We start from the raw sequence: 14,260 nt of genomic DNA, 5'->3' as shown, positions 1-14,260 counted from the left end.
AATTATCTGGATAACAGATCAGTTGAATAATTGTTCTGATATCGGGTAATTATCCGGGTATTGGTTGATTAGGTATCCAAATAAGCTGGACTTCCATATATGTTTTGTTGCTATATCATTGCGTTTTGATGGTGGTCGTGGTTTGAAGGGACTCCCAAGGTTGTAGCTGGTTCCCTCTCGCTGGGGGCGCTGTTAGTGGATGGTGCTGTTAAATGGGAAGGTAAAAGGTCAGTCTCTGTAACGTGTCAGCAGGCTGTCACCGCACTGGTGTCACTCCATCCGCCGGCTGTTGCCGCTTCATACATCGGTAGTACAGCTGACCCCGACGTTATCTCTGAAAATGGCCAAAAAGCGGAGGGAAAGACGAGAGACCGACGGGTTGTCCGCGGCACAGGAGGAGGTGAAGGCGAATGCCAGTGACTCGCAAGTACTGAAAGGTAGGTTCAGGCTGTGGTGGCTAACTGTTAGCTCACTGACTGTTAATCTGAATGGAGAGCATAGCGGAGGAAAGCAAATACTTCTTGATCGATTAAGCAATATAACGATTTGCCAACGGTTTTTCTGCCTTGAGGTCAATGTGTATTGCAAAGCCGGATCTAATGTTAGCCGGAGGCTGCTAGCGAGCTAAAATTAGCGATTGCGACTAAGATAGCTATCTTAACAACGTCAGTGCTAATAAAAACATAACGCCGTAGTTTTGAAGTCGTTAAAATACAATTCAAAATTCAACTAACGCTAGAGGGATTATGGGTATGATGCAGTTACATTGAATATTTAAACGAGAACAAAATCTGAAAGCTTTGGGTTTAATAGCGGGCTGTTTCAGAAACAATGCCCAGGCATTTTCAGATATCAGATTCTTTACTGAGGTAAACATAGAAATACAACACTGCAGAAATATTCCATTACAAATAAAAGACCTGCCCTGAAATTATTATGAAAAAGTATCTATTTTCAGCTGAATGTGCAGCCCCAGCAATTTTATCTACTGTTTATATACTGTTGCACATTGTTATCTATAATAATGCATCATAATTTAACATCTTTATCATGTGTGTTGTGTGTAAAATCATCATAATTTGTAAAATAACTAGTAACTACAGATCTCAGGCCCTGTTCAGACCTACTATTAGTATCTGCTCGGGTGATACAATCACAAGTGGACAGCTCTAAGGACAGATGTGAACACTATCTCACAAACACTTTGACAACGGATCCGTCTGTCTGTATAGTCGGAATTAGCTAAAAATAACAACGCATACGTGTTAATTTGCATATAGTGGTCATATAGTGGTGAAGTGATCACAAGTGGTCACTCCAGACACATGTGGAGAAGCATTTTAAAACCAGGTGTGAACTGTCCTGATGTTAATGCCAGGTGTGAAAGGGGCCAGATAGATGTTGTGGAGAAGAAAGTGCAGTACTTCTCTGAAATGTAGAAGAATAGTGGGATGACATGGAATAAAAGATCCTCTTTAACTACTCAAATGTACCACAGTCAAGCACACAGATCTAGTTCATCTCCCACCCAAAACAAAGCTGTTATGAAACAGATATAAATCCATCAGTCAGAAGCACAAAGCTAGACCCCCATTATCTCCCACTGTACAAAAAACTCCTAAAGCCCATTTACGGATAAATATCTTGACTTCAAAAGTGAAATATTGCAGATAGCACTGTTATGAAGGTATGCTTATTTGTGCTACTAACATAAAAGATGTTTTGTGTGTTGATTGAATAAAACAGTTATTGCCTTATTGTGCCACACTGTCACTTTATAAGCATTTTATCTTGATGTAAAGTTGATGACACAATGAATTTGCTTGTATATACCTACAGTATGCTTTGAGCAAATCATTTTCTATAGGGGCAACAATGCAACCAGTTGTTCTATCAACAAAACCCTGCAGTTAAAATATCTGTGACCATAACAGGAAGAACAGAAAAAACCCTGTGAACTGATGGCAGTGCTGTGTGAAGCAATTCTTACTTGTGGAACATTAAACAAGGCTATAGGATCCCCAAAGTCTTTTTTAATGAGAATTTTCTTATGAATTGTATTTAAATATAATTCATGATAAAATTTGTGATAATACACAAAAAGTTCAAACTGAGGTTAATGTTTGTAGACTTGATCTTTGTAGCATGTTATTAATTTCATCTGTTGCTGATGTCGTGATTGGACTTATGTGTTGACATTCTTACACTCTAATTTACATTTTACACTCAGTTGCTAGTTTATTAGGTATGTATAGTTAAAAGTAATGTGGTCTAAGACAAAGGTCTTGCAATGAAATTTAACTTCAAGAAAGTTATAAAGTAAATCTTTGTTTGAGACAGGTACATAATAAACTGGCAATTGTGAGTGTATGTTGTTATAATAGAGTCACTTGAGTGGATTAGATCAATCTGCTACCAGGAGTCCTGGCTTTAGAAATATTTTTATTGTTGTTGGCACTTGGATGAATATATATTCTGGAATTGCAAATATCTGTATAGGAATGTTCAGCCTTGATTCCTGTGCTGATCTGTTAATCAGTTGTACTTGTACACTGTTAATTTGTAATTTGCTTCTGGCTTCCTGGTTCGTCTCTCGGTTATATCTCTAACAGGCTGTAAAAAAGTGAACCACCAAGTACATTTTTATTATTATCTACAGTATATCTTTAACATCAGACTGAAATTAGATATTACACCTCTCCTTTCCATAAAGCGTTTATTTGAAGCATAATTGAACTGCAGACTGTCTCAGCAACAGCAAGAGTGTGTCTCATGGGAGAGACTCAGTTCCCTGCAGGGGCTTCAACAAGTGATGCAAATCCCATAAGCAAATTACACAAGGCTCCCTGGTAGCTAGCTAGTAGTTTGTTTTAATGACAAACTGTTATTCTCCTTCCCCACAGAGGCTCAACACAATGCTGGGGGCTCAGCACGCATGTCTCTCCTGATTCTGGTTTCTATCTTCACCTGCTCTGCCTCAGTCATGTACCTGGTCTACAGGAACTTCCCAGAGCTTCCTGAGTAAGTTGCTTTTCGGATGAACAAACTTGATTAAATGTGAGGGGTGAAAAAATCTGTCTTGGAAAATAAGATAGTCCTAATAGTCCTAATTTGTGTTTAAAATATATGAAAAGATTTTCAGGGTTTTTAAAAAAAAAAAAAAAAAAAAAAAAAAGTTTTAGTTGCACTAAAAATCTAAACCAACTTTTACAGTAGTTACAAAAGGATTTGCTCACAGTGCAGTGATTGATGTCTGGGTGAATTGCCTCTGGTTTTCCTGTGAAATCTATATCCTTTTATTTTCACGATAAACAAAAGAAGAATTACTTATTGGATCTGACAGAATGACTGAATCCGTCCTCGCCCCTTTTTTGGTTACCAAAATAAATTCAGTGCTGCTGAATCACACGATCATGACAATATAATTGGTGTAATGTTTACAAAATATGCAGCTTGCCCTAACTTTAAATAGAATAGTAATTTTCAGATATACATGTGTTATAGTATTGACTGTGGAATTATTTTTTTTAATTGGAAATTAATGAGAGCTCAACAGATAAAAAATCCAGAAATGTACAGTGGCGTTTTGAGCGTTCAGGTTTTTGTATATTCATGTTACAGTATCTAGGACAATTTAAAAAAAAAAAAAAAAAAACTTTTGTCATTATGTTGGAGAAAATTTTGAAATCTTTAGCCCTTTCTCTGACTCAATGAGAGATATAACAGAGTTCCTTTGCCAAATAATAAATTATGTAATTTTACAACACAGAGCAGGATTACACCAACGATTATTAACGATTGGAGCAGACCAGCATTTTAAGAAATATGATATTTTACATTGATACTGAGTTTTTGGTTTGACCCATAAGAATAAAACTATGCATATGCAGTTCAGCCTCTCGACTCACACACCTTGTGAACTGGTCAAGAACCATATTATTCTCAGCAGTGTCAAACACAGCTCAAAGCAATCACCAAACTCTCTGCTTAGTATAGTTTACTAAAAGCCAGCTTTGAGATTGGAAAAAAGAAAAAGAAAAAAAAAGGGGGGGGGGGTTGTATTGTGATGAAAACAAACTGTTTATGTGAAATGTATGATTGAAGATTACATTTTTTTTTTTTTCCAGTGATGAAATGGAGAAAATCAAGATCCCTAAAGACATGGATGATGCCAAAGCTTTGGGAACTGTATTGTCCAAATACAAAGACACCTACTACACCCAAGTCTTGGTGGCCTACTTTGCAACATATGTTTTGTATCCTTGGAGAAAACACAGTCAGCTTTTGGAAAAATATATCTCATCTCCTATTAAGAATGTTTTCAGAACATACCTGCCGTTTAAAGCAGTTGCACTGATCATTTGTAGCAACAATTCAATTAAATTAATTTGCTGTTGACTGAGGTCAGCAACTTCTGCGAACAGTTCAGCAGATTTCCAGGCCCAAATATCAACTTTAGGCTCTTGATCTTGGGATGCTACCGTGAGGAACACTGGCTTCTTTCAGTTGTTTCCTTGAATCCTAACTCTCTTCCACAAGCCGTTCCTTACAAAGTATCACCATTTTTGGGCATACAAAACCTGTCCAGCAGCATTTCCTCTGGCTCAAGCAGCATGGGATAGATATAATCTCAGTCATTCCTTGCATGAATGTCAAGAGTGTAGCATCTGAATCAAGACAATGAGACTTTGGCTCCAAGTCAGGTCATATCTTATGTAGAGAAGTGTATGTGAGCATTGGCTGGGATGTGCAGACAAAAGATGACTACTTATGAGCGTAGTTGACCTTTCCAGTAGAACAGAAAGACAAATCTTGTGTAGAACAAACTGCTAAACATGTCAGTACTGTTTTCATCTCTTCTATTTATTTTCACTTAACATGTACACTGTCAAATAAAAGAGTATAGAGATAGAACAGCAGGCTAGAGAGCTTAGAGGAATATGCTTTGATGTATTTATCATTGTCGTTAATGTATTTGATTTAACATGCACATGCCTTTGTGATAATTGTATGTTTTTGTAAAGTCGTTTACCTTGACACTTTTGTCAGCCTCCAGACGTTTGCAATCCCTGGATCAATCTTCCTCAGCATCCTGTCTGGATATCTCTACCCTTTCCCCTTGGCTCTTTTCTTAGTCTGCTTGGTGAGTAAGGACAGTATGAAATATGTGAGAGAAAAACAAATGTTATAGTGTATAGTAAACAGCTGTGCACTGAAATAGTTAAAGAGTACACAAGACAAGCAGGCAAACTGACTTCAGTGCCTCAATATAAAACAATGCCATGTGGCTGCATTGCATCATAGTCAGTTGTGGCCATTTGAATTTTTTTTTTCCTCTCTTCTCCATCGGTTTTCATCCTCTGCAATTTAATGTTGGTAGAAACACGGTGAGTGCGGAAGAAGTTCTTGTTCTGGCAGACAGACACTAACACGTGATGTTTTTGCTGCGAAAACCAGGAAGGGCAGTGGTTAATGTGTGACAACACAAAGGCCCACAGCTTCTTGCCCGAAAAGACTTACACAACATAACACTACACTGCTACTAACAGTTAAAAAACAGCGGTGGAAGATGGAGATCATGGTTGGATAAGTTTGTTTGGTGTCTTTAGTGGGCTTCCAGAGAATGACAATAATTTTCAGGGGAACTTATCAATATGTGTGTGTGCAAATTTGGAAGTACCCATTGTTTTTGTTTTTTTGTTTTTTTACTTCAGCTTTGAGGTTGTGGTTGTCTCTTCCTTATCATATGTTTTGTCTGTTGGCAGTGCTCTGGCCTGGGTGCCTCCTTTTGCTATATGCTGTCATATCTGGTGGGCAGACCCATGGTGTATAAATATCTCACAGAGAGAGCACAGAAATGGTCCCAGCAGGTAAGAGCTTCAACAGATAATGCACTGTAAACTGAAGGCGTATCAGTAGAAGCAGTTATATTTTTCAGGATCTATTGACACTGTGTAATTGCTATTCATTCAGCTTTAAGGGAATTTTGAAGGCTGAAGTATCGTAAAATGTTACATAATGGTTACTGAAATTACTGTAATGACGAGGGTTGGGCTGCAGCTAACAATTATTGTCATTATTGATTAATCTCCTGATAATTTTCTTGATTAACTGATCAATCATTTTGTCTGTAGAATAGTGAAAGAGTTCCCACAAAGTCTAATATGATGTAGTCAAATTGCTTGTTTTATTCAACCAAAACCCCCAAAATATTCAGGTTATGATCAGATATGACAAAGAAAAGCAGCAAATCGTCACACTTGAGAAGCTTTAACCAGCAAATGTTTAGATCGTTGCAGCTCTAGAAATGTTTTTTTTTTTTTTAACTTTCATGTTCTTTTATTACGTCATGCCATATGTTTGAGGTGCTGTATTGTAGTGCTATAGTCCTATATTTCACTGCCTCAGAAAATGACCAAACAGTAAAAACTGATGGTTTTAAACTTCACAAATGGCATGTATTAGACAATATTTTGTGACTTAAGAAATATTCTGACTTTTTGCTGACAGGTTGACAAACATAGAGACCATTTAATCAATTACATCATCTTCCTGAGGATAACCCCCTTTCTCCCCAACTGGTTCATCAACATCACCTCACCTGTCATCAATGTGCCTTTGGGGGTTTTCTTCATAGGTACTTTTCTCGGTAAGTCTTGTTTGTCCCTTCTGTTGTTTAATTTTGGTATTGTTTGTTGCCTCTGATTCACCTGTGTTCAACCTGGCTGATTCACAGGAGTGGCACCACCGTCCTTTGTAGCGATCAACGCAGGTACAACACTGTACAAACTGACCACAGCTGGCGAGGCCGTCTCCTGGAATTCTCTGGCTGTGCTCGGTGTTCTTGCCGTGCTCTCGATCTTGCCCGTCTGCTTCCAGAAAAAGCTGCAGCAGAAACTAGAGTAGAACACTGTAAACACCTCAGAACCTCATCTGCTGATTGATCCCAACATCCCCTTCCCTCGGCTCAGGAACATGCAGATGTCACTCAAGTTGCTGCTGCTGCTGGGGCTGGTGTGGTGCTGGTGGGAGAAACTCTTACCACTGGCACAACAAGCACTCATTGACCTCAGAATGCATGCAGTGGTGGGTTGTTCCTGATGTTAAGTAAAGTATAAACTGGCTGCTGCTTGCACAAGTTTTTTGGTTTCTGTGAACTATGTTGTTGATTGTGGCACATCTTGTAAATAAGAGAAATTGTGTTTTTTGTTTTTATTAAATCACTGCTCATTATCGCATAATTCTTGGCAGACAATTAAAGGTGCTACTTGTAGGATGTTGAAGTAAAATACCTTATTCTGATACTTGGATTTTTTAAAAATGCAGCTACCAGTTGTTTCATATGGCCTACTTTTCATGAGGAAAACACTCTAGCTCTTTTCTTCCTAGAAACCGCAATGTAATAAATAAATAAATTAAAGCAATGTCATCAGTACCTTCCTCAGGCCATTTCAAACATCTGTTTTTTTCCCCCTTTGGCAGTAGCTTTTCAATCACTACATCCTATTTGTAGCACCTTTAAGTTCCACTCCCATATTTGATATTTATTTTAACATGATTGTGTCTAATTTTAGCCTAATGAACTGTACCACCACAGCAATAATAGTCACACTACTGTTGAAAGTGCATTTTTGTTCTTAAAGTCAATTTCGATACCTGGTGCTTGCCTTGGCAAATGTATGCAGTGAGGAAAGGGTGAAACTGCAGGGAAGAAAAATGCAGTGGCTGACCTTAGTAAGTGCTACTTTTGCTGACATGTGGGTGGTTTCCCATGTTCTTCTTTGAAAGGTGCCTGAATCCACTGCCACACAACCCCTTTTTTTAGTTTCACCTGTTTTCTCTTCATATTGGGAGCCTAAAGCAGCTTTTTGCTACTGTACCGTGTAAAGAATGGACAAAGCTGATGTACTGTTTCCTCACAGGACATCGGGACTGCAAAATGCCAAACACGAACCTTTGCCCAATTCAAATTGCTATTTTTAATTAAGTGAGTATGGGTCCTGTCGACACAACTGATTAATGTGTGGTAAGATGCACACGATCCAGAACAGTTGGTGAAAAGCCTAAAAACAGATTCATGTTGGTCTGTCAATTTGGGTTAGATGGGCTCTCAGCTCAGGTTTTGCATATAGTGATAATGATGTACACACTTGTAGGTGTGTACTCAGATTATGTTTGGTTGTCTCTGCCCCATGATATTGTTTGCTATGGCAGTATAGACCTGGAGATGTCCATGCTGTGGATGATGCGCCAGTGTCCTCAATAAGACTGTCAACAGACTGAGGTATCCAAGCCTTACTTTGCTCCTACTGCTTGCATTCTTTCGCCATGAAAAACCTGGTATGTTGCCTTTGTGTTCTTTGAATGGTTTTGAATGGCTAATTTTCTCCTGTGCTATAAAAGCTTACTGATTCTTTTCATTTAGATGTTAGTGTTTTTGTTTTGTTTTTTGCCTGTGTACTGAGATAAGTTGATGCTGCTGCTGCTGCTTACAATCTTTCTGGACAGTCACCAGAGATGTTGCTGCAGCAAATGCACATGGAGGTAACACATCTTATGTGGTCCTTTTCTTTAATTCTTTAATTTGAGATTTCCTGATTTTACTTTAATGTGTTAGTACTCAAACGATTTACTGTGTACTACTGTAAGATTATTACCTCTCATACCCAGTTTTGAAATGACATTAACATCAATTTATGTAAAACTTGAACAGTTCTATAGGTGATAGAACTAATGTTTTAGCATTAACTGCCCTCATAAATTTTGACTACTGGGTTGTTTTTATGGTTCTTACTGGTTTATGAGAGAGCTACATTTGTACACCTGAAGTTCATTGTTGTCTGGGAAAATGCACCTTCTATAAGGTGGTTAAGTCAATCAGCAAACGCTATAAACTGGCCCTAAAAATGCTTTTCTTCATATTTACATAGAAGCTAGATGATCATCTTCTTAGTCCTCCCTAAAGATGGTAGATTTTTTTTCCCCATTTCCTAAAACAATTATATCTAAATCTATTCTGGACATACTCAGATTAGATATGTTATTGGTGGTGTTTGTCCTATCAAAGATGTTGTGAGGTCATTCTTGTGTAACCCTCTGTTAACATTTCAAAAGGCAGTATTATTTTGTACTGAGCAGTGATGTATTGCAGTATGAAGTGTTTACAGATTGCACATTTCTGTCCTATCTAATCAAATTTATTATTATTTTTTTTTTATATTTATTGAATCATTAAATGATATTTCCAGAATATGATTGCGTTCTGAGAAATACCTGTAAAGAGCACATGTTTAATCAGGCTGCAGGGAGCTGTGATTACAAAATCCATTAATGAATACATATTTTTTTTTAAACTACAGGATTCCCTACAATGATGTATTAAGTTCGTGGATAGATTGGGTTTGTTTTTGCTTTTTAGGATCACAGAACATGCAGCAAACTTCATCGACACATAACCAAAACCATATGTCTGGTGGTGGTCCTCAACTATTGTGAGGGTTTAGTGCCACCTGGTGTTGATGTTGAAGTTCATTGATCATGAATGAAGTGGAGAACATGAGTATAGCTTGAAAAGGGAAACCTCTTGGATGTAATTCAGTCTGCCAAGGAAACAATACAGGAGTGTGATAAAGCTGTAAAAGCCAGAAATACAGCATTTAGGCAGCTCGAAAAATTCATTCTCAGTAGGCGGTATTGGGCAGCTGCCCAATGTGGCAATCAGAATAAATCAAATGGAAATTTAAAAAAATCAATCTTGTGTCTCGAGACAATAATCTAGTCCAGATTTGACGTGTCTAAGTCTAGGGGTTTTTGATCTGGACCTGGTCCAATGTGTCTAGATGTCCCCTTTTTGTGTTTTCACAAATAAAATAAAGGTTTCACAAATTTGAAAGTGGGTTTCAGACATGGTTAAAGCTTAACTAGGCTAAAATGTCTAACATGTTCAAAACAGTAATGTGCAAAAAGCCGAGAACTGGTCCCTCAACTGTCAGTTAAGTTTCCCTCAACCTTCCCTTTAAATTTCCTGCTAAATCGCCTATCCATAATGACCACTAAGAAAACTAGGTTGATTAAGGGACACTTTTAGTTATGTCTATTCTTAATCATAGTATTGTTGATCACAGCATAATGTATTTGTATCATGTTTCATCATGTATAGGCTATAATGGTGACCCATAAAACAATGAGTCATATACATTTAAAAATTTACCATTTTTATACCTGATATATTATTTACTAAACATCTAAAAACATTATTACTGTCAATTAAATCTTCAAAATGTATTCTTTATTATATAAAGGATATTTCAGACCAGAGTTGCTGTTCGTCAGGTACAAAAGAGGAGACAGAATACTCTGTTTAAACATCTGATAGAGCTTTTTCACAGCAGATATACTGCTATATAAACAGATATTATTTATACACTTAAATAAAGCAGAGCCACTGTTAATGTTGTTAGTAACACCTGTTTTTCCTATTAAATGTCTGCCATGAAAAGGTCTTTTAATCTTTCCATCACAGTAATAACAGTCTAACACATTTTTATAGTTTTAAATTAGGAAATTAAACTTTTTCTTAAAGGTAATAGGTGCAACCTTTTTAACTTAAATGTTTGTTTGTTTGTTTTTTTAGTTCAACCTTCCATATCAGTCTGAACAACATCAGGCCCATTAGACAGTTACAGCCTCTGGTTCCCTGTAAAATCCAGATTGACATTTCCATGGTGGGAACAGGTCTGAATGAGAGGCTTATCTCACTCTGCAGGTGGTGGAGCCCTACAGTAATGCAGGCAGCAGAGCAATCAGCGGCTGTTGACAGTTGTCATGGCTCTTTTCACCACACGCCTGAGTTTTGTTTGTTCATAAGAATTATGGGCGCAACACAAAGGTGGGCTCTACTCAAGGAAGCCATCCTAATGTCAGAAATGGGTGATTGCTGATTAGTGTAAGAGCTGCTGACGTCAGTACCCTTTAAAGACATGTTACCGGAGAGAGAGAGAGAGAGAGCAGTGTACAGCCGATACAGAGATGGGCCGCACTGCTTTCCCCTCATTGACTTTGATGGTTCTCCTCCTCAGCTGGACTTGTTACGCTGAGGAGGATGAAGAGACTCTGTCCTGCCCAGAATACCAGGAGGGTTTTGACGGCTCCTGCTACGAGTTTGTGGATCAGCAGCGGTCCTTCCTTAATGCCCAGGGATGGTGTGAGCGAGGCGGGGGACACCTAGCTTTCATCCTGAATGACGAAACTCAGCAGTTCCTTCAGAAGCACCTGGAGCCAGAGAGGGACTGGTGGCTCGGACTGGCACCTGCTGCCCCAAACCTCACGCTCGAGTCTGCTGCCACTGAGGGTGAGAGGCAGAGTAGACACTACATGATTTCTAATGGCTTTTTTTTTTTTATAGATTTTTGGTGAGTTTACTATCTATATTGATAGTTTGATAATTCAAGCGCTGTGATACAGGTCAGCTTGAATGAAATCTGTAGTATTCATAAAGAATTCTATTTTTTTGAAACCTTCCCTTTTAGTAGCCAACATTTAAAGTACTTTGATGCAAATATAAAAAGCAAATTTGAGCTTTGTGTGATCAGTGATTATATCTCAAAATTGACCTAAAAAATGTCATAAATTGCCTCACATGCTATCTCATTAGGCAGCTTACACGTCCATTGTAAAGATTTGAAATGTGTTTGCTCAATGACGCATGTTGGAAGACTGGCACATTTGGATATCTTCCTCAAGCAGCAAGTGTAATGAGAGATATTTCTCATTCATTTGATATTCTCAATAGGCTTGCTGTCAAGTGGCCTGATTTACAAAGGTGTCTTTAGTTTCCTTCACAGAGAAAGAAAGAAAGAAAGAAAGAGTATTTCTCATTCACTCACCCTGTCACCAGCGCGATCTATTGCTTTGTTGTTTTATGGTCCCTAAATTACATCTTAACAATTAACTTCCCCGGGAGAAGGACTTTGTATACTGATAACATCTTCTGCAGCATTTTGCTTGAATAGCAAAATACAAAATAGACATTTGATCAAATTAATTGATGTGATTTCTTTAACCTTCCCCAGGTTCCCTTGCTTGGCTGGATGGCTCAGATGTCAGCTACAGCAACTGGGTGAACATGCCAGATGCACAAGAAGTCTGTGGATATGTTCTGAGGCATTCAGGTTTCCAGTGGGAAGCCACAGTGAACTGTAGCCAGGAACTCAACTTCATCTGCCAGTTTGGTACAAACTCTTAAATAAATCAACGTACAGCTTCAAAATTATGCTATATGTTGATTTATTTACATATAAGAGTAATTATGACATTTTTTATTTGTTTTTTCTCAGATTCCGGGAGATCTATCGCATGTGATGTACAAAATGCCACATTGCAATGTGGCTCTGGTCAAGTTATAGAGATTGATGACAGCTTCTATGGTCGAAAGACAATTCACTACTGCCGATCCAAACTTACAACCTCATCCACATCCTCCCAGGAGGAGTGCAGCTGGATAGATGTGGTAGATTCTGTAACAGGTATTATTAATTAACTAAAAGTATTTTTTCATTACTATTACATGTAAAATATAGAGAACCAGCCTTTTTAGTGTTCTGCAAATATAATAGTGGCTATGATAGTAAAGTACCAAAGTATTTGTATAATAGATTTGGTTACGCCTCATTTACTTGACATATTCAATGTTCTACCTGGTACTTTAGGATGAATGATGGGACATTCAGTTTAAAGGCATCTTTGTATTTACAGTAAAATCTATGGGAACATATTTCACTTTGTTAAAGCTGCTTTAGCGAAAGGGAAAGATAAACATACTAAAATCACAACAAACTACGTTTTGGTTTCATGCTTTGTGTCAAACACAAAAACCATGATTGCCCTGTGACTGCAGACAAAGGGATTACACTGCCAGAAAAGACATTAGGCCAATCCCCTCCTTGGAGCTGAATAGATGGGCTTTGGGGTAAATATACACTCACATTCATATCAGTCTGGCATTAGTTATGCTGGAAGAGTTCATGCATTTACTAAGTAAACAGTTGGTGTTTCTCCTTATTGTTAATACACTTCTTTAAAGAGCTTATTAGACTGTTTTATTATAAGGTTACACAAACACCAACAAGATTATTTACATTTAATAGGATGAAAATTGAACAGTGTCATTTCTTGTAAACCTTCTAAGACTATACATCAAGTGCCTTTCAATTAATAAAATTGAATAATCCAGTTAATCTGCAACACACTGTCACCCACTGGACTTCTGTGTCATTTCAGCCCATTGCCATGGACTGCAGGCTTGCCATGCTCTGTTGGATCTGAGCTCTTTTGGTGAACCATGTCCTGTGCTGGGAAGTTACCTGTCTGTAGAGTACCACTGCAAACACGGTCAGACGCACAATTTATCCTTTTTACTTCCACTGTGCATAAACTTTCACACTCTAAAAGAATACTGTAGATCATTATTAAAAGATTGAACAATATAACTTCAGCCACATTAACTACAGCTTTATTTAATTCATTGTTTAATTGCCTTACAGAGGTTATCTATGCAGGATGTGTGTAGTTCACTCACTAGTTCGAAGTTGTGGTTGATGTTGTGACCCTCAGACTATGCTACTCGTGTTTTGTGTTCCTCTTTTTGTGACTTGACTTTTCATCTAGTTTTGTCGCCTCTCAGGCTTAGCTCACAAGTTGACTTTCAACTCAGTCAAATGATTACCTCAGTGGTGTAGTTAGCAGAGTGAACTTAGGAGAACTGCACTGTTTTATTTATGTGTGTACATAAATACTTTAGCAATGTTTCATGGTGTGATTTCCTCTCAGGACTCCACTTACTGATGAGTAAACTGGCGGCCGTTTTTGATAATGTCACGATCACTGTGAAGTGGCTCCTTCATCCATTTCAGGGAAATCTGACATGCACAGTGAATGCTGGAGATGGGCACATCATTGATCCATACAGCCCAGAGGAGTGAGCAACACTTTGCATTCAATTAAATACTGTAGAAAGATGCTGAATTGTATTTATGTAACTAAAGTTTTACTTGATCTTTCTCACAGGATGGAGAGCACTATTATTCACAAATTCAGCCATGCTGGTGTTTTCATGGTTGGGGTGGAGTGCAGCACCAGCGACTGGCATGTTGCAGCTCAGAAAGCCATAACCGTTCAGCAGCCTGTCGGAGAGTTTAGTGTGATCAAGTGCTATAGCGGGAATGTGTCAACAGATGGCACTAAATGCAATGCGATTTATGGC

At 38.1% G+C, this 14,260-nt stretch overlaps 2 protein-coding genes across 2 annotated transcripts in view; both read left to right on the top strand.

Moving 5' to 3' along the window:
• The first annotated feature begins 238 nt into the window (after nucleotides 1-238).
• Nucleotides 239-8,424, top strand: tmem41b (transmembrane protein 41B). The gene is made up of 7 exons (XM_023410836.2): nucleotides 239-437; nucleotides 2,904-3,021; nucleotides 4,128-4,256; nucleotides 5,050-5,143; nucleotides 5,766-5,870; nucleotides 6,511-6,649; nucleotides 6,737-8,424. The coding sequence occupies exons 1-7, from the start codon at nucleotides 341-343 to the stop codon at nucleotides 6,904-6,906; spliced, it is 852 nt and encodes a 283-aa protein (XP_023266604.1). The 5' UTR covers nucleotides 239-340; the 3' UTR covers nucleotides 6,907-8,424.
• Nucleotides 8,425-8,559: 135 nt separating this feature from the next.
• The window catches only part of LOC111658351 (polycystin-1-like protein 2), a 20,032-nt gene continuing 14,331 nt past the window's right edge, over nucleotides 8,560-14,260 (top strand). The window contains exons 1-6 of the mRNA XM_023410835.2: nucleotides 8,560-11,350; nucleotides 12,072-12,230; nucleotides 12,336-12,524; nucleotides 13,279-13,389; nucleotides 13,828-13,975; nucleotides 14,065-14,258. Coding sequence (XP_023266603.2) covers nucleotides 11,029-11,350; nucleotides 12,072-12,230; nucleotides 12,336-12,524; nucleotides 13,279-13,389; nucleotides 13,828-13,975; nucleotides 14,065-14,258 — 1,123 coding nt within the window. The 5' untranslated portion in view covers nucleotides 8,560-11,028. The remainder of the gene's footprint in view (nucleotides 11,351-12,071; nucleotides 12,231-12,335; nucleotides 12,525-13,278; nucleotides 13,390-13,827; nucleotides 13,976-14,064; nucleotides 14,259-14,260) is intronic.

The sequence above is a fragment of the Seriola lalandi genome, unplaced genomic scaffold (genome assembly GCF_002814215.2).
Source record: "Seriola lalandi dorsalis isolate HSWRI2012SDOR001 ecotype SW California unplaced genomic scaffold, Sedor1 jcf7180002054440, whole genome shotgun sequence".
Classification (NCBI taxonomy): Eukaryota; Metazoa; Chordata; class Actinopteri; order Carangiformes; family Carangidae; genus Seriola; species Seriola lalandi.
This window is presented reverse-complemented; position numbering and strand designations above follow the sequence as displayed.